This window comes from Oryza brachyantha, chromosome 12, assembly GCF_000231095.2.
Source record: "Oryza brachyantha chromosome 12, ObraRS2, whole genome shotgun sequence".
In the NCBI taxonomy this organism is placed as follows: domain Eukaryota; kingdom Viridiplantae; phylum Streptophyta; class Magnoliopsida; order Poales; family Poaceae; genus Oryza; species Oryza brachyantha.
The window spans coordinates 14,240,245-14,264,595 of record NC_023174.2 but is presented as its reverse complement, the minus strand read 5'-3'; the positions used below and the strand labels follow the sequence as shown (position 1 = coordinate 14,264,595).

The following is a 24,351-nucleotide window of genomic DNA, read 5'->3' as shown; positions in this document are numbered from 1 at the left end:
CGAAAAGAGAGTTCATTTTTAATCCCCCTCACACAATATAAAGCTACATAAACTAAATTTTCATTCTTTTTTTAAAAAAAACATCAATGTAATTAGTTCCTATACTTTTCAAATCTCAAGGTAGTTGATACTCACTCTAGCAAACTCTAACGAAACAATTGATAAAAATAAAGTTTTTATAGGACAAACAATGGGACCAAAGATAAATTATTTGTGGAATGAAGTGAGTATTTTATAATAATATTTATCTCATTAATCACCTTTAATTCAAACTTCTTCTTAACTTTTTCCAACCACCTTAATTTCCACTCTCAGCCATTCCTCGTTTACGACGTTATCAATGATAATTTTCGAAATAGTATTACTTAATTAATCGTAACAGATAACTTAATTAAAACGGGTGAAGTGTTTAACAAGAGCTCTGTGACCGCCCATGGGAGCTGCCCTCGAACCAGGGTGTTAAGGTTCAACCATTTTATCTATAAAATTTAAGGTCATGTTCTAAACGGATTAAATAAAGAGTTTTGAGCTATTTTTTTATTTTTAAGAATTAAATATGATTGTGAAAGAACCTACGTGTTTTGGCTCATTCCCACCCATACATAGACCATATTCACTCACTGGCCCACCACACAGTAAATAATGTTACGTCACTCGAAAATTCCTGAGAGGCTGTCACTTAAAGAATAATCTCTCTGTCCTAACAATAACCAATTTCTAACAACAAATATCTATACTCATATAAAAAGGAATAGTGATGGGTGGCAGTGAATCTGCCACCACTAACTACCCTCACTACCGTTTATAATTTAGTGCTCAAATTTCTCGATATTAAAACCAGTTAAAATTCAAATGAAGGTGACTATTTCATATAAGAAAATTTAATAACATATCATAAAATCCGTTGCAAAGCCCGGTATTTAACTAGTAATTAGAAAAAACACTATCTCAATATGAATTTGGATCATTTTCATATTCATGGTCAAACGTTGGTTCTTTTTAGGACAGAAGCTGTGGAGAAAACAGAAAGTTGATCGTGGAGTAAATATATACAAAGACAATAATTAAAGTCGACATTGCATATATATGTTGCATGATACATATGCCAATCAATCAACAAATCATGTACGCACATTTTTATAGGCATTATTTAGCTAGCTAGTGGACCAGGAGGCGATGTACTAGGTAGCCCGTGACCACCAGAAATAAAATGAGAAGAACACATGCAACAATGTGGTGTGTGCCTTATCACTTTACTTCTGCTTATACTTATAAGTTAAAATTTAAATTTTGAAACTTAATTTTAGAGTTTGTTATCGTAGTTTATTTTCCAATCTTTGTTTTTATATTGCTAAAAACATATACATAAAAACCATATTCATAAGTTATTTTTTATTTGTAAATATACCGTCATAAAAAGTTGCCATATATAACAGCAAGTACGCGCTAGTCTTCGGATCCTACGGATAGCATGATCAGATGGGGTTAAAACGATAAGAAACGGTCAGGATTTCTTATATTATTAGTAAGAAAATGTTTCTTATATTTTATAAATTTAATTATTTATTAATGATGGGGTAAATGATTAGGCATTTCTCATATATATAAATTTAATTATTTATTAATGATTTTAATATGACACTGACATACTAGAAAATTAAACTATATGTATGGCTAGAAATAGAAATGATCAAAAGCAATATCATTTTTATGTTGTTATTACACAAACAATATCAATTGATGCAGTCATAAATTTTCATACCGTTTTCACCCCTCGTGGATGTACGTTATCAATGGGATGATCAGTTCACCAACAATGTGCGTGCACATGCAATTACATCTACACTCAACAAAGGGAGACGTTAGCTGTAGTTGTATGCTCTCTTGTTGATCTCTTTGCACTGTATGCCCTAAACGTGAGATATATATACTCTATAACATTTAATTTGTTATGTCTAGCGCCAGCGGCAGATTGATCCAAAGGTTAGGGGCTATTTACCTTCTTCCTCTTTTAGCCCCTCCCCCTATTCTTCTTCCTCCTCTCTTCCTCCCCTTCCTCTCTCCTCTATTTTACATAGGGGATCCGGCGTATAGGGGGGCTGGAGCCCCGCCAGCCCCCTAGATCCGCCACTGCCTAGCGCCATAAATACTAGAAGGGTATTCTCTCTGTTTTGTATTATAAAGCTTTCTGTTAATCTAGACATATATAAAACATATAGATTGATATATAGATGAATCTAGATAAATTCAAAAAATCTTATAAGATCAAACGAAGAGAATATATTATTACTTTCATATATAAGTAAAAGTATGATGACTATAGCCCGACTGCCATCGATTAGATCAGTAGGGACAAAAATGAGTTGGCCACAGTTGGATATTGAAGGGTCGCTAGCGACATATACAGGCATACAGCTCTATTGATGTGTAGTCACAGGTCCTATATGTATGACTGATGCATGAGGTTCCAAATTACTCTTCCACTTGTATTGACAATTGTTAATGCAAATCCAATTAATGTGACTCATGTATATTCTAGTGTATATGTACCACCCTTTTATGCTTTTTTTGAGAAAAAAATTACCAATAAATATGCTCCTGATTTTAGTTACTAAGGGCTCCTTTGGAATGGAATATCTTTGTAGGAATTAATTTCAAAGGATTCGAATCGGAAGAAAATTTTACTAACTAGGTTGTTTGAAACATAGGATTGAAGCTAGCTAAATTCCTTTGAATTGCACTATACCCCAATTTCATAGGAATTTTGCACATGAGTTCTAACCTCTTAATTTTTCTTTGAGAATTTCAATGCTTCTTTCATTTATCTTTCTTCTCGATCTCTAAAAACAACCTAAATTCATGTGTTATTTTTCTATGGTATGTATGTCCAAACACATTATCTTACAAATCCATGTGTTTTAATTACACCCCTATAAAATTTGCTTACACATAGCATCACAATCCTACGTTTTTTCTATTCATACGTGTTTATAAAACCTTGCGTTTCAAAGGAGCTCTAATTTGATTTACGTACAACTCGAAAATGCTCTTTGTGAACTTGTGATTACTTATTACTACGAATCAATGCGATTAAACATCACTTTATTCAGAGAGAAAAAAAAGGACCGACATACTGTACAAAAAGATGATATGTTAGTCTCATCTTTTTTCCATCTTTATGCCACAACACAAGTGGACACTCTCATCGACACGTACGTCGTCCATCCATTGATCAATCTCGATCATCGATCACATAAGATTGGGCCACATCCACATGCATGCATATGCCTCCAAGCAAACAATATTGTCTGTAGGGCCCACATGCGTTGCTGTATATAATTTTCGAGAAAAAGGTTGCCAACATTGTTGGATGGATATATATATTAACTCCGTCCCGAAAAGATTATATTTAATAGATTTCTGTCTTCAGCGGTTAACCATCCATCTTAGTTTAAAAATTTATAAAAAATTAAAAAATTAGTCACGTATAAAATATTATTCATGTTTTATTATCTAATAACAACAAAAATGTTAATCGTAAAAATTCAAATAAGACAAAAAGTTAAACATTGAATTAAAAACTGCCAGCAGCCGTTCTTTGTCCGTATATATAGCCGCTTCCGATGTAGCTGATCGCTGCTGACGGCTATGATGTTCGACGATGGAGATCGAGGCGGCTAACAGCCTCCACATCACATCATGATTAAAGTAAAGCGAAAGCATCAACTGATGAGGTTTAGGATCAGGAAAAAATCGTACGGATTTTACGAAACCATGTGCTATAACTCTAGTCCGTATAGTTTCTCAGAAGGAAAAGTTGATAATTGAATCCACATGTTTGTGTCAAGTAATTAATTACCACGACTGCGAGATCATACAGTAAAAATCAAGTGGTATAATTCATGGTCAATTTTTTCGACAGGATAAATTGACAATTGAATCCAAGTTTATGCCAAGTATATATAGATTGACAATTGAATCCATTCCATGTTTGCACTCCTCACCAAATTAATTACCGTGACTGCGAGCTCACACAGTGAAAATTAAGTGGTCAACATGATTTGAGTGATTGATCAAACTGAAGAAAAAAAGAAGCTGGAGGTGATCACAAGTCAGAAACAATGCAGCAACATTTTGTCACGATGGCTTTACCGTGCTGGACAATGTTTCCAAATGATTGGCTGCCAGGAATCAGGATCCCAACTCGCTCCAAACACATCCGAACAAGCCACTGTGTCATCTAGCCCCTACATGGCTGCCATGGATTATTGAACAAGTTTAAAATTTTGTGACCCTCCTTAATTAATTACTTATCCCCAGATCCATTCCATCAATCCAATAGTTTAGCCAACAACTACATTGACAAAGCATGGAAAAATCACTGCCTAGCCTAGCCTATAGTAAATCACTGGGGCAAAATATATTGCAGAAAAAAAAACACCAGCCTTGCACACTACCACATGTTCTCAGGGCCTGTTTGTTTTTCCACGGACTTATTTTTAGTTCCTGTCATATCAAATATTTAGACACTAATTAGAAGTATTAAATATAGACTATTCATAAAACCCACCTCATACTCTGGACTATTTCACGAGACGAATCTATTGAACCTAATTAGGCCATGATTAGCAAATGTGATGCTACAGTGAACATTTGCTAATCGTGGCTTAATTAGGCTTAAAAAATTTATCTAATAAAATAGCCTTTATTTATGCAATTAGTTTTACTATTAGTCCATATTTAATACTTCTAATTAACGTCAAAACATCCGATGTGACAAGGGACTATAAAAAAATCCCTACATCCAAACAGCCACTCAGGATCTAACAATGAACTCATCACTACCTTATCTCATGGTAGCCAACACCGTTGAATTCAGAGGTTGCAGCACATGTAAGCTGGGAGAACGATAGGCCTGTACCTGGGGCTTGATTGCTTGACACTGAGTGGCTGACAGGTGGGGCCAGTTCCCAGCCGGGCCCGCCAAGGAAACCGGCTCACATCACCGCCGCATTACCCTGCAGTGCACACGTACGCCCAAGTCAATGGTCAAGGGTGAGGTTCCAGAGAAGATGTTGCTATCTTTTCTGTGACCTAATTGTGGACCCAACGAAAGCCATGGTTAGCCCTTGTCAAAAAAAACATGCAAAAAACACGCGCAGTGAAAGGTTATATTATCAATATACATATGAAGATGCACACTGGAAATAAGAGAAATAAAAATTGTCAGCTAGCCGTAAGAAACTTGGAGAAGTCGGCACGAATAAAACGGAAGAAAGATTCAGAATGTGACAGAGAAGTAGAGTCCATATATGTCACAGCTGCCTATCACAATCAACAACAGCAGCAAAAAGGAGCTTGTGGTGTCAATTCAGATTCGCAAGATATATATATGTTCTTTTGATTCCAGATATAAAATGGTTTTGCTTGTTTGTCTATGAGGTGGCGATATGCTAATAAGGACAGGCAGGACCTTGGATTTTGGTCAAAACTCAAAATCGAAAACCACTTGTGCATATAGTATATACTTTTCTCCTGCCCAATCAGGATCCTAGGATACAAGCATAATCTTGGTTGTGTTTGTCATCTTAGTTTTAATTTCTTGGGCAACAATCTAGACATCTCGAGAACAAAGATGTCAGCATTAGAACTTACAAGTCTCAGGACAGTGGGTGCATGTTAGCTGAATTTTCCGAATACTTAAAGTCAACCAGCAAAAGTATATTTATAGTGCATAAACAGCATGCATAAACCCACAGGATAGCTTAGACTACACGAAAAGGGTAAGACATTTCTCTGACTCTCGTCGTGGTCCATGGTTGAAAGATCAACAACAACAGAGCAAAAAAGCAACACATTTGACTTTGGTAACACCTCAAATTGTATTGGAAAAATTCCTCCCCATGCTCCTAAATAACTTATCAAACACCTGTTTATCCTTATGGCTCACTGGCATACAAACAGTGCATAGTTTTTGTGGTTGTACGGCTCTCGGCAACTAGTTTTGCAAGGGAAAATTATATTGGTGCAACTGTAGAGTTCACTTTTAAAATATATCAGCTTGGAGTATCATGTGTGTAAGACAAAACTTTATAATGGCATATCTCTAAAAGACAATTTCTGCGGTGGTACCACAACATACGATCACTTCTCAGCCACAGGATGCTAGAATAACATATCAAACTCAACAGAATAAGCTAAGGATGTAAGTGCTCTCCAAAGAAAGGGAAGCAAATACCTGTTGTTATTGTTTTTGTAATAAATCAAAAATAGGCATATCCACTGTAAAAACATTAATACCACTAGATATTTTTGTCAGAATCTTGAAAGCTTGTGATTATCAACTCTGACTGTATGTGCAGAAAGTGAAATTCTCAGCTTAATCACAAAATAGACTTCAAACAATAATTAATCCATCACTACCTATTTGTTGGCACGACAACGCATAAGACAATAGCATAGTTAAACGCTTGCTCAAGCTAAATAGGCACCGTGGAAATGTCCACACCAGCCTACCACTATCCACAGTAAGCACGACTGTGATACTGATATCCACGACTAGTGCACCAACCATATCTTGTTCAATCTTAAAATATTATCAAAAATAAAACTTTGTCACCCAAGATAATCCAGGCTACACAGGTAGGCAGTAACAGCAATCGTGTTAGGCTTGTAATAGCAGTTTGACTGGGCAAGACAGGCTTAGATCAAACACACTACCATAAAGTCATGCCCAAAAGGACTAGAGGCTGCTCTGAGTGATACTTAATCATGGATTAAGTAGTTTCCTAATTAACACTAATCATTATGATAATTAATGGAGAACAAACAAAAGGCAACATGATTCATGACCACTCTGTTCTTAAACTACAATAGACGAGACATAAAGCGATGCAGCCATAACCACCTAATCAATAAACTAGGTTATGATGGATCCACTCCCCCAATAAATCAGGACAAGGACACCCAAACAAATTGTTTGTAGGTACACTTCAATCTTCAACCAGGAGATTAAATACTAACTACTACTGTTATGGGGGACATGGGAAGTGTGAACATAGGATGAGAAAAAGGGGAGAAAAGTTAAGCAGTCAGCCTTGACTGGAAGCAGATACTGCCTTTTAGCCATGCTCTACCTGTTGCTGCTAATCCTTTTATTTTTCCAACTTCCCGTGGTTCCATGATGACTGGATGTTTAAGGTTCAATGAACCACATGTTGGAAATGCAAGTCACCAGGCAGGCATGATTTAACATATCTAACCAGAGAAACACCAAAATACCCAGTAAAAGATTCCATGGACTTTTGACAAATAAACACTTAAGCAGTGCCCTCTACAAGATAACAGGTACAAGATCCTCAAACGAGGGCCTCATCATAATTTGCTGCCACAAAAATCAAGACTAAGTGGTGCATCTTTGCTTTTCTATTTTTGCATTGGATGTATTTTGTGATAGTGACATGTGGTCATATTTATTCATAATAACTCCTAGTAATTTCTTGAGCATTAAGGGCATCATAGTCAAGAAAACCACCACTACCAAGCATATTAGTTACTAACTTGACCACTCCAGAGATTTCTGGTGGTAGAAGGATTTTACTTACTAGAGCTCAAGTTTTACTACTAAGTTAGTATAGTAAGAGAAGGTTTTGTGCTTATTAATATGATTCCGATTATGCACTTTTGTAGTTGCTATTTCAGGACAAGAAATTCCCATCAACTTAGAGAGAGACAAGGTTATACAGAATATTCTTGTTCTGGATAGTTTCCCAAACATGGGTTCTTCCAGTCAAATTCTTGCTAAGTTCATGAGTTCAACTACAGGGTTGTGACCAGGGTTTACGAAACCGTTTGATCTACCAAAACCGTCCCCAACCGGTAGTTCAATTATCATGCAATAACCACGAAAACCACGTTGAATTCACCTTCAAAATTTTGAATTCAAAATCACCAAGAGAGACATTTTTTTCATGGTAACGATGCGGTTTGAAGCGAAACCGCCACCGGTTGATCTGAGGAAAACCACAATACGGACGGTTTTGTTGCGGTTTCACCGCGGTCACCGTGCAGTTTGCTGCAGTTACCGCGCAGTTTGAAGTGAGAACCGCCGCTTGTTGAACAGACAAAATTTCGAATTTGAACAAATTTTATCCAAATAAAACCGCCATTTATAGCTACAGTGCCCCAGTGGTAAGCACGGTTACACTGGTAACCGGCAGTTTCGTGAACCCTGGTTGTGACATTGATAGTGATCCTCGATTGAAGGACACCATTTAAGACCTCTGCCAGAAAACTGCAGAACTTGTTATTTCCATTGCATGTAGTCTGTAGAAATGATACCTATAAAGTCCATGAAAGGGATCCCTCTTGGATGGTTTAGTTAACAGTTTAATAGCAAGGGAATGACAATATCAATATGACAAGTTTCATGCAACACTCGAGGTGAAACAGATATTAAGGGCCAAAAAAAATACAGAACTCTAATATAGGAGCAATATTGCTGCACTGTCCAAAGACAGTAGGGAGGAAACAACTAAAACTTTGCATACCTACCAAAGCATATTAAGTCTTCATTCTGGATGTTTCAACACCTTCTAGCAGTGCTTGCATTTTCTGCATCACAGGAAAATTTGCTCTCAAATGGATGGAACCAATATTAGTACAAAAGAACATATTTAATATTGTAACACATGTACAGGATAAAAGTTGCAAAGCAACGAAATGTAACCCAAAAATATATAAGATGCAGATCTGCAGTGGTAGAGGATTAAAGAGTACATGGATTTTGTGGTAATACACCTATCACCTATGGGCTTGGCTCAATGCTTCTAATTATCAAACCATAAATCCAAAATTCTTGGGCTCTCAGAAGCTTGTCACATTAAGCAGTACCTTTCCCCGTACACACTTGAGCTTTACAACAAGTATTGTTGATTGTATTCTATTCCACCCAAAGACTCATACATGAACTGTCAACATTATAGAATTCAGGAGGACTAGAGATTTTCTCTGCAGGTGATGGCACTACCCATGTTTCTATAATGTTATGAGCACGAAATGGAAGATAATTAAAACTTAGACAAATAAGAAATTAACAGTGATACTGACATTATCACCTTCACAGAGATTTCAACATTGTCAAGCTTCTCTAGTATCAAATCTCCAAGAGGAGGCACCTGAAAAACTCAATGTATATCATGCCAAGCACAGGGATCAATGAAAATGGTCAATGTAAAATAAAGAAAAACTCGCTAAGTTTAATAGGGTAATTTCGAAATGCAAGCTTAACTTAAAAAACCATGTATGCTGTTCAAACAAATCTATCTCATACAATCCTAACCTCAATATAAAAAGTGTATGGTTGTTCATAGTTTTACTACTACTGCACATTCAGAGAAGTTGGATCTCATAGCTCACACGGCTTTCTAAATGCAAAGAATCTGTAGAGTTTAAACTGTTCAAAGGTACCATTAGGCAATAGAATTGAAGACATACCGAAGACATAGCTACAGGAGTATAACTTGTGCTCTGGTGATCATCGTGTGCATAAGCTTTTCTACTGAGATTCAGATTCCTTGTATTCAAAAGGTGGACAAGAACAGCCTGAAGAAAAGATGTCTGAATGTGACAAAAACTTGAGATAGACTGAGATAGATAAATCAAAATGTTAAGTACCTTTCTGAAATCATGTGGATGAGTAACTCCAGTTATCTGTATGTCATCACTAGCAGGCCTTCGCACACCAATGTTCTCAATTCTGATTGAATATATACCAAAAAGGGATTGGAGATAACCTACAGATATCACTTGAGTTCAATTGTAACTGAACATGCTGCAGCAAGAATGTCACTCATCTATACAGAAATCAAGAACAAACTTCTTAACAAAGCTTTTTTTCACAACTCAGAACCAAGGAAAGAACTGGATTTGCACAAACTCAAAAGAAAAGATGGAAATAAAAACACACATCATTTCTCTCATAACCAACTCCTAGCAGGAGCACTTCAATAGTTCAGTAAACAAGTCGCAAACATTTTTTTTTCAAATAAATCATCACGAACAAGTTTGATCAGTGTTATTTCAAGCTTACCTTGTTCAATAATAATATCAGAAACTGAATGAAGGACAACATGTTTCTCATTCCTCAAAGCACCAAAACAAGGGAAAGTGACAGGCTTAGTTACCTGCATTATGATCAGCAATGTTAGATATAATAGTAAGAACCTAAGAGGCAAAATAAAAACAAAATAGGAGTTTCCATCTCCTATCCAGCATGCTGATACCTTATAGATGATAGCATGTGGAGTCAGACACAACTTCCTTGAGCGGAAGTCCCTCCGGCACACATATATCCAAATTGGCAAGTAAAGCAGCATGAGGAGTCCTACTCCCCAAGCTAAGATCAACAATACAGACAGCAGAATCCACCGAGTAATCTGATACTTGACAAACTTATCTTCCGTTGCCCCAAATGATGCATCATACAGGATCTCATCCTCGCACGCTCCATTGTAGTCATCCGGTGATAAACCAGCCAATAAGTGCCTTTCTAACACATCTACTTGTAATATTTCATCTGTAAATTCCATCTGCTAAACTATAATTAGTCACAGCTGAAAATATCTTGAATAGAGAGCTGGAAAGGTGAGATATAGAAAAAAAATGCAAGAAGGAAAAAAATTAATTCTTCCTTAACCTGACCATGGAAAAACTAAAATCTAACAGGTACCTCAGGCAATTAACTTTTTTTCACTAGGAACTTTGGTAACAATTTAAGTTGTCTAGTTGCCTGGTTGTTTCGATTTAATGGCTATGAATAGCCGCCAAAAAAATCAAATTATAAAAATCCCAGTACAGTTACTAGCAGCAAGCAACAGATTGGGCGCAGACTAGGTCAATGGCAGAACACAAACAAACTGCTACGACACTGGTAAATTACTTTCAAAGCAGATACCCCAAACGCGTCTGAGCTTGAAAAATCATAGCGCTCCATTGGCTACCAAACCAGGATTTCGAACCGATTAAGCATAGCAACCCCCGCCGACTGTGACACCGCTGCCGACTTCGCCGGCGACCGGCAGCTCGAATCGAGCAGGAATCGGAACGCTTACCGCCCGAGCAGCCCAGAGTGAGTACGATAGCGAGCGGAATCGCTTACCGCGGAGGAGAGATATCCGCGGCGGAACTCGTCGCCGGCGCCGGCGAGGGCGAGGGCGGGCGGTCGGAGGGTTCGAGAAGGGGAGGGAGGGAGGGAGGGAAGCAAATTTGGGGAAGAACGCCAATGGAAAAGCGGAGTAGCTTCCACGGCGCGAATACGTAAACTAGAAAGTACGCTTTCAAGGCCGAGTCACGTAAACATCTTCTCTCTCTTTCTCTTTTCAGCGCGGGTAATGCGCGAGGCACGGCCCCGTTTGTCGTGGCAAGCCGTGGGCCGTGGGCCGTTAGCCTGATGGGCCATTTCTGGCACGTGTAGCCTTGTAGGGCCCGAAATTCAGAAGATAAAAAGGGTTCAAATACTCCACACAAAAAAGTATGAGAACGACTATACGACGGTACGCCGTCGGACGGTATAGTTAAAGTAAAGTCCAAACTGATCCAAAACCACGTCAGAACCAAACGTGTGCAGCACCCGACCATCCCCACCGCCTCCGCCAAAACAGATCACACGTGTCATCAAAAATCCACGTCTGCCTGTTTCCACCATCGCCCGTGTCCGCCCACTTCCGGCATCGTTTGCCCATCTCCACCGACATCGCACCGCTTCCATCATCGTCTGCCCACCTCCACCGACGTTGCGCTGTGCGCCACCACGCTGCGCTCTCGCCGCAGCGTGTCGTACGCCTACACCGTCTTTGCGCTCACATACGTCTCACGTACTAGCGTGTAGCTGGTACCAGATGATACCACTAGTATGATACCAGTTGGTATCATCCGGTATCATAGTGTCGCGCGACAAAGGAAGCTCAAAAAGATGCAGGTATAACATGGTACCAGGTGGTACCAAGCGGTACTATATGGTTCTAAGTGGTATCATATGATATTAGCATGTATCAACAGGTATCGATAAGTATTGATAGGTATCACTTGATTCCTATATGGAAACCTAGATGATATTGATTAGTATCAATATGTGTTAGATGATACCAAAAAATGTCAGAAGATATCAACAGTTATCAATTCACTAGGTTTTAAGTGGTATCATATAGTATCAGAAGATATCAACGTGTATCACATGATACCAAAAGCTTCGCATACGCGTTAATTGGTGACTTGGTGAGAAGGGGTTAATTAGTTAATTTCTTTAATTTAGTTTACAAGCAACAGGGGCAAGGGAGATCGATATATGACATATTGATCGAGTTAATCGTATTGGATATATTTGCATGTATATGTTCTTTAGATAATGATAGATCGAGTTGGATATATATTTTTGCATATGCACGCATGCATCAAGGATACGTACTCGCCCAACTTGCGTAGATTAGCTAGAACGGTCGCCGGCGCAGCAAAGCGAGGAGGAGGTGCGGGGGAGGCGCGCGTCACGGCAGCGTGGAGGCGTGCGCGCGCGGAGAAGATACAATCATTAACTGTCCCGTTCCTACGGCATGTCATACGGAAGCTTTTTCGAAAAAGTATCGTTTGACGTGGTAAATTTTTCTATTTTACTTAGATTTATTTATTGATTAATATAGATAACTTATATGTATTTTTATATTTATTAGCATCTATATAAATATAAATAAGATTATAAAGTTTTACGTTGGGAAACAAAGGGGTAGAAAGAACTTTAGAGGTGGCCGGCCTAATGTATCCATGAATTTGGTTGATACATCGTTCAGGATAAATTAAATGAACCACAGTTCCTCGCAAAAAAAAAAAAGGGCGGTCAAGCTTTATGGGTGATTGTTTAGGTATTTCATATAAAAACCCAAATGACATATCCATAAAAAAATATAGTTTGTGAATAAAAATTTTATATACGTACTCTTAGCAATCTAAAAGTCAATGCTGAAAAATAAAATTCAGTGAAAACCCCAAAAAATAACTCTAAATTTAAAGTTAAAAATTCAAATTTTAACTTATAAATATAAGCATAAACATATATGACACTCCCTCCAATACTCCCTCTATTCCATATTATTTATATTAATATATATGTTTTTTATATGTATCTAGGTTAATTAACATATCAAGATCGGAAAGTCTTAGGGCATGTACAACGCATGTCTTTAAGCTGTCTGTATATTACGAAATTTGCAAAAAAAAAACCATTCCTATCTAACAGACGACCATAGTGTCTATTCTCTAAGAGACGGCAGAGACGCGTGCTCTAATGCCAAACCTACATTGTTAACACTGTTGTACATCGCGTCTCGTCTATTCGCTAGTACCATTGATTACCTTGATATATGTTCAAAAGATAAATTAAATATTTTACAGACAAACAAATAGATAAGTTATTGTATAAGCTGTCTATTTAGCTGTCTGTGTGTGTCAAATAGACAACAACCCTGTTATACTTGCCCTTACTACCTCATCCCATATTAACGTTATTTTTTAATTTATATGTCCAATGCTTTGACCATTCTTTATTTGAAAATTTTGTAAAAAAATTTAAAAAATTAGTACTGTTCATATTTTATAATCTAATAAAAAAATTATTAATCATAAAAAAAATTTCAAATAAGACAAAGAGTCATCTACCAACTGAAAAACGACTTTATTTTGAAAGGGAGGAAGTATATAATATGAAACGCAGGAAATAAATAAATTTATAGCCGTGTGTTTATATTCATATATAGAACTTCGTTTTCTTTGCGAGGGAATGGGGAATGGAGCGGTGGAACTCGCAGGTACACGGGGCCAGTTTAGTGCAGGGCAGTGCGCGTACATGCATGCATGTCCTCTTGCCGGTGGTTGGGCGTCGGCCTAGCCTGCGCGCTCTGCTGCATGCGGAGCCTACGCAGCTTTTGTCTCCCCGCCCGCACCGTCTGGCCCTGACCCCCTGGCACGTTGCATTTTACGACTACACCCTAGCTACGCTTGCACGCAGCGGCATCATATCGTTGCACGTCACGAGCGTGCTACGTTATGCATAGCAGGTTTGATTATTTAGGCCTTTTAAGGCATTAAAAAAAATTAAATGATATATTTATAAATTAAAAATAATTTATAAATAAAAAATTTATATGCGTATTTTTAGCGATCTAACAAACACAGTCAGAAAATAAACTTCATTGAAAAAAATCTAAAAATCAACTATAAATTTAAGATTAAAAATTCAAATTTTGTTTAGAGCAAGTTCAATAGTATAGCCAACTGCTGGCTACAAATTGTCTAGTCAACTTAATAGTCAATTCATACGATAGTTATATACTATACAATTAATATTCGGCTTTAGTTGTCATACACACATGTATCTTGGAGTCCATGTTATAGATAGCTACAAATTTGTAGCCTGGTGCTCTTCTCTCTTATCATCTTAAAATATGTTTATAGTTGATTTATAGTCTGCTATTGTACCTGCTCTTATAAGCATAAATAGAACTGGGAAAATGGGGTGGCAATGTGCAATAAGATAGCGATGGATCAAATGGAGTTGGTGGTTCGATTAATAATGCATGGGTCATCGAATGCACGAACGAACGTTTAGTGATCAACGGACTCGAATACGCCAAGGTATGCAGTATTTGCGATCTCTAAGAGCATGTATAATAGTTTAGACTGTATTTGTTTATTTAGCACATATAGACAACAAAATAGACAAATTGATAACGGTTTAGACAATTGTTGTCTATTTGGTTGTAAGTTCTGTAATGTATACGTGCATACATGATCAAACCAGTAGACTGCTGACTCTATGGGTTGGAGCACGCGCCACTACCGTCACTGAACGAAACGACGGTAATCATCTCTTTCTTCATTCAACGTTTCGTAAGCGATTTTTGCCTCGGTGACAACACAGAGACCGTTGTTGTCTTATCGTTGTACGTGCCCTAGTTAGACGGGCTTGTTATATATATGCTCGGCTATCCAATCTTACTCGGTTATTACTCACTCTATAAGTGTGTTTTTAGAATTAATTTAAATTTGCCCTAAAAAATATTTGTAGAGTACTAGTTGTCTATCGGTCACCTTATCAAATATCATTTCATTTTACCTTATCTAGCTCTTACCCTACACAATCTCCTTATTTAATGATATTCAATAAGTCATTTATTCTCGTAACTAATTTGACTCTACAGTATAAATGCAATTATATTGAATGGAGGGAGTCTCTCTTTTTTCTTATTGGTCAGTAGTGTACGTATATGGTGTGCTCCAAATTAGAATTTCGGTGCGGAGCTGAGTGTGCTTGAGACTTGAGGTTGAGGAATAGTAAAAACTAGTACTTTGTTTATGTTGGAGCATAGTATAAATCAGTTACCTAAAACAATGTAATTAATTTATTCCTCGCATTAAGAATGTGCAATCGCAAAAAGGGGCTAACTTGATGCCATTTCAGTTGGATGGTAAGGCACCAGGGTTAGTTGCAGCTACTCTCTAATTCGGTTGGCCGAGTACGTATAATATCTTATTAAGTTGTGGTATTCCTCAAAATGGAAAAAAAAAGAACTCTAGCATATAACTACTTGTACTTCCCTCTCCAATTACTTTGAATTAAACGACACACCGTTATACCTAGAAAAAAAATAAACGTCCCAACATGCAGCTAGACATAGCCCCTTTTTAAGTACTACCTCCATTAAAAAAACATTTTTAGAGTTGGTCATAAATATTAAGAAAGTAGATAGAAATGATTCGAGTAAGATTATAATTAGTTCAGAAGAAAATATATGTAAAAAATAAAAAAAATAATTGTGATTGTTTAAGATAAAGAGGTAAATGGAGAAATAGTTTCTCGTTAAGACAAATGCGAAGCGATAGAAAGAGGTTTATTTTACCATGGAGAGATTACTAAACCTAGATGGAAGAATAAAGTGGTTAAAAATATGCGCCATTAAAAATTACATATTCACACATTATTAAATAGATCACAATAAACTTAACAAAAAAACATATCAAAACTTTATACGAAATAAACCACTGGTCTATCATCTTCCTCAAAACAACGAAATGCATGTCACTTTTCTTCAAGAGTTCGACCCTCGTCTGTTAAATTTAGTTGCATGATCAATGGATAGGTATGAACCTACTCAAAAACAGTTCATCACTAGTCACAACTACAGATCGAACAAAAGTGATGAAAAAAAATATAGTATATCCAGAATTAGGAGGAGAAGAGCAGAAACGGACAAGGCATCCTCAAATTCGTCCTCATCCTCCATACTCATCGTCCGTCCGTACGCCCCAACCCAACAAACAAACACGCCTCCTTCCCGTCCCCCAAGAACGATACGCGTGGGTCCCACCGCCCACGCACCTACACCTCCACCTCCACCCACTGACACCACGGCCCCACACCTCCGTCCCCTCCTCCCGGCCCCACCCGTCAGCCACCTCACACAGAACGGCCTCTCTGTGCGTCTGACACGCGTCAGAGCTGCGCGCCACAACGAGACAAAACAAAACGCGAGGAGTGTGGGAGAGGGTGGCGCGTTGGCCCCACCTGTCAGTGACACGCCGGGGGGTTTCCAAACGCGGGGGGGTAGCTAGGGCTCGCCGGATCGCTGCGGCCTGGCTTGCCCGAAACGGCAAAAAGCGCGCAAGATCACAAAACTTTTTCCGCTCTCTCTCTCTCTCTCCTGTCTCCTCCCTCGAGGATGGGTGGGGTGCAAAAGCTGATGGTTTGCAGGCGCAGCAGCGGCGGCAGCGGCAGAGCAGACACACGAGCAGGGAGAGGACGAGAGGGTAGAGAGGGAGAGGGGGAGGGGGAGGGGGAGAGAGAGAGAGAGCTGACAAGTATTCATCCTTTGGTTTGGTTTGGTTTGTCTCCTTCTCCTTCCTTCCCGCGGTGAGTTGGTGGAGGCGAGGGAGTAGTACAAAGGAGATTGAAGAGGCGGTGGAGGTGGAGGTGGGGCAGGAGGGGCTTTGGAGTTGCGGGAGGAGACGCGCGGATGGGAGAGGTGAGGCAGCGCAAGCGGTCGTGTGGGAGATCGGTTTGGTTCGATCGAAGCTTTTTTCTCGGTTTTGGGGATTAATCTGGTTCTTCTGGGGATCCGCGCGATTTTGCTGGTTGAGGTTTTCGAGGATTTTCGGTGGGATCCGTGTGGTTTTTTTTTTTTGGTGTGTTTCGTTTGGTCTCTGTTGCTCGCCGAGGCCCGAGGCGAGATGGGGAGGGAAATGATGCTTCGTCCTGGTGGTTTAGTTTCGTGAGATCGATCTCAGGGTTTGAGAATTGAGATGGGTTTCTCTAGTAGCTGCCATTTGATCGAATTCCTCGTGGGTTTTGTTGCGAGGACGACGGTTTATCCCCCGTCTCCCTTTTTTTTTCCTCTCCTGATGCTTTTGGGTTTTGTGCGTCGCGGGTTTGGCTCATTGATCGTGTGGTTCGATTCGTGGATTTCGGATCAATTTGACTCGTTTGACGTGGATTTATGAGGATTTAAACCATTTGCCGTGCAAAGTCGGGTGACTGCTCGATTGTTTTGTTTTGTCATTTTTTAGACTTTTGAATTATATTTGTCCGATGCACAAGGTGTCCAAGCGCACTGCTAGCATCCGTCGTCTAGCGTTGGTGCTCTTTTGGATTGGCCGGTGCTAGGGTTTTCAGGTGTTGCTCGTTCATGCCTTCGTGCCTCTTTTCTGCCCTGTTTTTTTCCGTGGAGATTTGGGGTTTTATTTATGAACACTGCGTCCGTGTATTCCACAAGTTTTTTTCGTGGTGCAACGATATGTTCAACCCATTTCAGCACGCGAGGCAAAACTTTAGTCTCAGTGCGTTTTTGCCAAGTTTTTGTGGGTTCATCCTGCTTCGTTTGAGGTATCGACCAAAACCTTTGAATGCTGATGCTTTCCTTATCTGGCCAAAAATTTCTCTCGTGAATCTTTTGCGTATCTTCGTTTCATCTCGGGTGTCACGTCATCGTTGTCTTGCGAGATCATGTCCTGATGTGAGTGACTGCCTGAGCTTACGAATCAATTCCCCGTGATTTTGACGAGGGCTTGGGATGTGAAAGAAAACTGCACTTGCTCCGTCTCTCATTCATCAAGTTTTGGTCCTCTGCTTGTTCTTGCACCTTCCCGTGCCTGTGCTTAGAGCAGGCCACAGGTGGCTGGTGGATTCGTGGAGTTCCAGTTTTTATGTATCTTCTGCTTCTTCTCGATAATTTTGGGTGGAAATGTTTCGAGTGCGGTGCTGTCATGGCTCAAGTTCCGTGGGTTTCTTTGGGTACAGCAATGTGATTTTGTTTCTTGATTTTCCTACGTGTGGTTGTGAGTTTCAGCTTGATTCAAATTTGACTGAATCTTAGTTATCTTTTGTTCGTTGCATTCCTCAGTGTTTGAAGAGTGGTGGTGCATTTTTGTGTGGCTTGATTTTTGCAGAGTGAAGAGAGCGGTAGCATGGATCGCGCCAAGGCGGCGGCGGCGGCGGCGGCGGGGAAGGAGAACGCCGTGTCCCGCGCCGTCGCGGAGGACGACACTGCGCTGCTGCTGGCGGCGGTGGGGTCCTTCAGGAAGGAGGCGCTGGGGCGGCTCCGCAAGGGCTCGGACGCGTCGCGGATGCTGGACCAGGAGATGTCAACGAGGCTGCTCCACCTCGCCTGCAAGCACGACGCCGTGCAGTGCGCCAGGCTCCTCCTCGAGGGCGGCCACGGCATCACGCCGCCGCCGGTGGACGCCAGGGACCAGCTCACGCGGACGCCGCTCCACATCGCCGCCGAGGTGCACGCGGCCAGGTGCGTCGAGCTGCTGCTCTCCAAGGACGCTCGCGCCGACCTCAAGCTGGTCGATGGCCGGCCTCTTCTCGCGCTCGAGGTCGCTCTCCTCAGCAGAAGGTGTGTAGTGTACTCCTCAAGAGCTAACTCCTCAAGTTTCATGCGACAACTACTGTGTTGCTGACTGATGTTCTTGTCCAGAGTTCAAGTTAAATGGTCACTGGACAGCTCCATTGAAGATCTTCTGTCTTGCCTGCAGGAAAAGGTTTGTATGATTACTTTACCCATTCACTGTCTCATGGCTGGTCCATATATTTTTTTCACTTAAAAATGTCACCTTGTTGCATGTGCAGGATCTGAAGGCAGTAAGGCTCCTGGCAGAGAGAACCAGAGAGGTTGGAGAGGTGGCTTACAAATATGCCATGGAGGGACGTGTTGCTCCTTTGGCGATGCTGCTTCTGGTGGCTGAAGAGAAGATATCAGCACCAGTTAGTGTAGTTATTGAGGGCGTCAGGACAAAGAAATCAATCTACTACTCAGTTGTGGATGAGGCTCTGTCAATCGGGGATGCTCCAGTTCGTGACGGCAATGAAAGGAGAAAGGCCCTGCTTTGTGAGATTCAACTGCTTAACCAATTTGGGGCAGCGTTATGGAGGGATCGCATCATTGACAAGAGAAGCTTGTCCCCTCTACTTAAAGCTGCCAAGGTACCTCTGTTCATATTGTTGTGCTTGTTGTTGTGTTCACAGTTAGCATCTTTCAGAATTTTCTTGCTTGCATTACACTGTTTATGGTATGAGTTTTTTTATCATCCTTTAAAAAGTACCTCAAGGTACCATACTTTTTAATATAAAATATGTGATAACTTGAGATACATTGTACCTTGAGGTACTAAAAATTTATACTAAAATTCTTGGTACCTTGAGGTATTTTTTAAGAATGATAAAAAAGCCAAAATGGTATGCATAATGAGCTACGGTTACATATAAGATGAATATTTGACTGTGCTTCATGTTCTACCCTATTTAAAAACCTTTTATCCAATTATGGTTCATGCAAGAATGCTTAAAATGCGCTATGTATAACAAGGTAAGGTTTATAGTGTAAAACTGTATTCATAGGAAGACTTCTTCTGAATTCTGATTGACTTTCCTCCTGTAGGTTGGAGATGTGAATGTCACAAAGATGCTTCTGATGGGGGATGTTGATGTCAATGAAGCCGATCCTGAAGGAAACACGGCCCTTCACTGGTGCCTTAGTGGTAGCTCAAGCACACAGGAGCCAAGGTATACTCTCAGAATTCTGTTCGATCAACTGTTCTTATTGCTCTTTGCATTGTCTTCACTTTGTTATATTTTGTATTTGTGCAGGATTGTGTGGCTCCTGCTGAAGAATGGTGCCAGAGTTTTCCAGGGAAACAAACTAGGTCTTACACCAGTACACAGTGCTGCGGCTAAGGGAAATTATAAGGCCCTTCAGGTAGCCTTTTGTCACTTTCATCAACTCACATAATGACATTCTTGTCACTTATGACTAATTGTTAGTGTATTATTTGCTCTGCAAGTCCCTTCTGCTTCATGCACAAGATTGTGTTGATATACCTTCCAAGACCAAAGAGACTCCATTGTTCTTGGCAGTAAAGAATGGTTCTGTGGATTGTGTAAAACTCCTCCTGCGTTCTGGGGCTAGCACCAAAGTTCAGAACCTAAGGTGGGTAATATTTAGATTTCCGAAGAATGCTTCTGTTTGACTTGATGCACTTACCATCCTGTGATTATTTGACATCGAACAGAAAGCAAAGACCAATAGATGTGGCAACATCCCAAGATATGCGTTTCATTCTTACCTCTGCAAATGTGGCTCCATGTAAGATATTTTCTGTCATTTAAATATATTTATCAACTGAATTACTAAATAGGGTTATACTTTATAAAAGAAATCGTTTACTCGTCTCCTAGTGCTCCCTCTGGGCATACATAACTGATGTTTAGAGAAGATACTGTCAAACTTCGAAAATTTAGTCTGTCCCCATTCTGTGCTATTAGCTTGTTTGATTTGTAGTATACACTGTACACGTAAGTTAATAGTTTTCGATTAAATGAAAGGGATTTGAAGATTTGTTTGCTGTTGGTTTTGCTGAATAATGATGGATATGCAGAAAATACCTTTTTAACAGAAATATGTTCTTTTTTCTAGGGAACCGTAGCTCACATCCAAAAAAAAGTTCGATAGACAAGGAAAGCTGCAAAGAGTTCCTAGATGACGATTTTGTTGATTATGACAGCGATGATATAAATGAAAGGTATGTCTGGTGTCTGGTGCATGATTTATACCTAATCTTCTCTTCTTATAAATCCTAGAATCATTGATTCTCATCTGATGTTTCAAGCTAATACATTTATTTTTGATAATATGGCAGCTGTACTGGGCTTAAAACATCAGCAAGCCATCGAGATTTTCGGTCTAGAGGTTCTGCCCAAGGGGGCAAGAGTAAGAGCCATTCTGCTCCCAAGCAAGGGTCCAAGCTTGTGCCTCGGGTAAACAAACAAGCTCTGCCTATGTCAACCATTCCATTTTGTTTCACTAGGTCTGCCTCTTATAATATTTTCTTTTAGCCTAATCACTGGCCGAAGCACGACTACACTCGAAAAATTTTCGTTGGGGGCCTCCCACCTTCTGTGGGTGCTGGTAAAGTTTCAGAATCCTGAACTACTTGTGTTTAATAAAGTTAAAACCAATGTGCTTCTAAGTTCTAACACTTACCTTTTTTCTTCTTCCTGGCAGAGTACCTTACTGAGTTCTTCACTGCTGAATTTGGACCTGTGGAGGAAGCAGTAGTCATTGGGATAAGGATGGGCGATCGGGTGCAATCCCGAGGCTTTGGTTTTGTAAAGTTCAAAAGAGAAGAGGATGTGATAAGTGCAAAGGAAACTCATCATGTGTACATGCTTGGGAAGAGAGTGGAGGTGAAGGATGCTGTTGCTAGAGGATCCTTGCCTGCAGAACTCCAGAAAACTTCATTCAGGCACCACAACCAGGAGGTTCCCAAGGTAACTCACAGTCTGTTGGATGGTGAGTTAAATGAGGAACATAACACTAGGAACCGGCGGCCATTGCCAGAGAAGTGTCTTCCATCTTGGTTCTTTATATTCAGGAAGTGGTTGCCAGGATTTCTTCTCGATGCTACCGAACGGCTTGGAGATAGGTACCCATTGAGCTCTCTGAAGGGTGATTTCAGAGCGATTTGCAGAATGGAGCTTGATCATGGCACGCTTGGTTATCCTAAGCTAAGTGACTTCATGCGCTCCCTCCCTGGTATCTGCAGAATGTGTGTAGTCCCTGTAGGAAGTGGTCCTGCAACACACATGGTCCTCCTTCCACCGGTCACGCGACCAAAGTATGTACCCTTGCTAGAGCCATTCTCCCTTGATCATGATGAGCTCCCAGAATCAGTGTCAGATCATCAGTCCCCAAGGTCTCCACTTACCACTAATATCACCGAGGACTCTCCTCGTAACACAGACAGTCAGCAGGGTGATACTTGCAGTGAGAACAATCTGCAGAGCCAGCAGGGCGATGAGTGCAGCAGGAGTAATGCTGAAAGCCAGCAAGATAGTGCTTCCACTGACAACGGTAGCTTGCTGAGTGAAGTTACGGTCATCAGCACCACAAAACCTGATTCCATTGAGTCCATACCTACAGGAAAGTCTGATTTGATTGAACCTGTACCTACAAGAAAACCTGATCTGATTGAGCCTGCAACTGCAAAAAAATCTGATTTGATTGTGCCTGAACCTACAGCAAAACTTGATTTACTTCAGCCTGTGCCTACCAGAAAACCAATTCTGATTGAGCCTGCATCTCTCACTCAGAAAATTGTTTCTGAGCCTATGAGGAAGACTGATTTATTTGAGTCTGGACTTGCAAGGAGGATTGGATTGATTGGTTCCAGACCAACATCATGCTTTGTTGACTGTCCAGTTGAAAGGCCAGAGGTAACTCCGAGCAACTGTGAGACTGATATGAGATTCTCTTTCTTCCAATCACAATGGGATAGGTTCCTGGTAAGTGTTATCTTGTGAGGTTTTTGTTGTTTCCCTTAGGATGAGAATTGTTCTTGACATGGTTCTTTCCACCCTAGGCTCCATATCCCAAGAGTGATTACTGCATCATTTGTCGATCATACGATGCTGCAATGCAGCTCGTCCCATGCCTTCATAAGATATGTGTTGCCTGCATGATGAGGTGCAATGTCAGGGCATGCATGACCTGTGGCACTGCTGTAAGTGGAGTAAAGTCTTCCCCTGCACAGGATGCAAGATACCAATATGTGGTAATATATTTATCACATTGTATCAGATATTTTTCAGATTGTTAATACTAACAAAGGATCTGCGTACGACAATATTACCTCTTGTCTCTAATAAAACACCTAATATGCAGGGAATCATGGAGCAGGCATTGGATCAAAGGTGCCAGCTGATGGTGGTCTGCTGTGGAGCTGAGGCGATTGTTAGATGTTCCCCCTGTATGCACAGCATTGCATGCCGAGGATGTTTCCTGGCTTCGGTGACATTACTCAAGAACTGCACCACTTGTGGCTGCATGATTCAGCATTTCAAGTTTGTTTGACTAGGCTTACATCCAGGATACAGTAATACCAGAATTTACATTACTATATAGAATAAAGCAAACAGTCCCACAATCTGAAGGAGAGATCAGTTCCCTCTCCTTCGATTTTGCTGCACTCGTGGGATTAATAGGCTATTATGGTAGGCGCGCTCACTCCTGCAAGCTTGAGGAGTGCTCTTTTTTGGTCCTTAGTTCTTGCTTAGAAATGTGTTGTGATGCATGCTTGATGGACATGCTTCTGTAAGCTTGTGATGAGGAGTGTGTTCCCTCCCATTTTGGCAAAGCTTAATTCATCTATGCCATGTAAAGTCCCCTATCTATGAGGTGACTCTTTTTGTAAATCCAGTACTATCTATCTAAGGTGGATCTTATTGGGCTTTTCTGTTGTTTGAATCTGCTGTGGCTGGAGCTTGCTGCTCTATCTTGTGGGTAAAATTTAATTGGAGTTTGCTCTAATGTTCTAATTTCTATGTTGCATTTTTCCAGAGTGAATTCAGCAAGTTCCAGGTGTTAAGTAGAAATTAGGATCAGAACTGCAGTCCTACTTAATTGATCTATCCAGGAGAATGTAACTTGGTTTCAGATAGCATGCATTGCTTCCATGTACAGCTTAGAATTGTTCTTGAATTGGAGCTGTAAATAGCTAAGTCCAATGGGTGATTACTTTGTATTTTCAGTTGTATATATGTGAGATTCATCTTGAAGGCCAAAGTTCAATATTGTGTTGTCAGTATCTGTAAAAAGAATATTTCTGCATGTATTTTCATATATCTTAGCAAGATGAAACTTATCAACCCTTTATAAGAGCAGGTAGTAATGTTCTACTCCTACCTTTTGCTGGAAAATGGAATGCGAGACAAGACAATGCAAACTGGACCTGCCCCAAACTGACTTGAATTCG

At 40.1% G+C, this 24,351-nt stretch overlaps 2 protein-coding genes and 1 long non-coding RNA gene across 4 annotated transcripts; 1 reads left to right on the top strand and 2 right to left on the bottom strand.

The window, feature by feature from the left end:
• Nucleotides 1-8,158: 8,158 nt before the first annotated feature.
• Nucleotides 8,159-11,232, bottom strand: LOC102703916. The gene is made up of 7 exons (XM_015842958.2): nt 11,159-11,232; nt 10,284-10,589; nt 10,091-10,184; nt 9,676-9,794; nt 9,496-9,603; nt 9,117-9,176; nt 8,159-8,613 (listed from the first exon to the last, which is right to left on the bottom strand). The coding sequence occupies exons 2-7, from the start codon at nt 10,587-10,589 to the stop codon at nt 8,563-8,565; spliced, it is 738 nt and encodes a 245-aa protein (XP_015698444.1). The 5' UTR covers nt 11,159-11,232; the 3' UTR covers nt 8,159-8,562.
• Nucleotides 11,233-16,898: 5,666 nt separating this feature from the next.
• LOC102713592 lies at nt 16,899-23,872 on the top strand. Its single transcript, XM_015843370.2, has 14 exons — nt 16,899-17,066; nt 18,487-18,938; nt 19,020-19,083; nt 19,172-19,525; nt 19,980-20,104; nt 20,189-20,297; nt 20,383-20,528; nt 20,611-20,684; nt 21,015-21,120; nt 21,238-21,355; nt 21,434-21,506; nt 21,603-22,882; nt 22,960-23,151; nt 23,262-23,872. Exons 1-14 carry the CDS (start codon nt 17,058-17,060, stop codon nt 23,448-23,450), a joined length of 3,291 nt encoding a protein of 1,096 aa, XP_015698856.1. The 5' UTR covers nt 16,899-17,057; the 3' UTR covers nt 23,451-23,872.
• LOC107305475 lies at nt 19,790-23,337 on the bottom strand. Of its 2 annotated transcripts, none has more exons than XR_001551677.2 (4): nt 23,230-23,337; nt 21,582-23,051; nt 20,583-20,666; nt 19,790-20,503 (listed from the first exon to the last, which is right to left on the bottom strand). It is a non-coding gene; the product is annotated as an uncharacterized LOC107305475 (long non-coding RNA). The 2 variants fall into 2 exon arrangements; XR_001551678.2 differs by having other exon boundaries at nt 19,790-20,497.
• Nucleotides 23,873-24,351: the final 479 nt, after the last annotated feature.

Coding starts and splice junctions, on each gene's coding strand:
- LOC102703916 (XM_015842958.2), bottom strand. CDS start 10,589: ATGGAATTTACAGATGAAATATTACAAGTAGATGTGTTAGAAAGGCAC. Junction 10,185..10,283: donor CACATGCTATCATCTATAAG/GTATCAGCATGC, acceptor ATCATAATGCAG/GTAACTAAGCCTGTCACTTT. Junction 9,604..9,675: donor ATCCACATGATTTCAGAAAG/GTACTTAACATT, acceptor TCTTTTCTTCAG/GCTGTTCTTGTCCACCTTTT.
- LOC102713592 (XM_015843370.2), top strand. Junction 18,939..19,019: donor GTCGCTCTCCTCAGCAGAAG/GTGTGTAGTGTA, acceptor GTTCTTGTCCAG/AGTTCAAGTTAAATGGTCAC. Junction 19,084..19,171: donor TGTCTTGCCTGCAGGAAAAG/GTTTGTATGATT, acceptor TTGCATGTGCAG/GATCTGAAGGCAGTAAGGCT.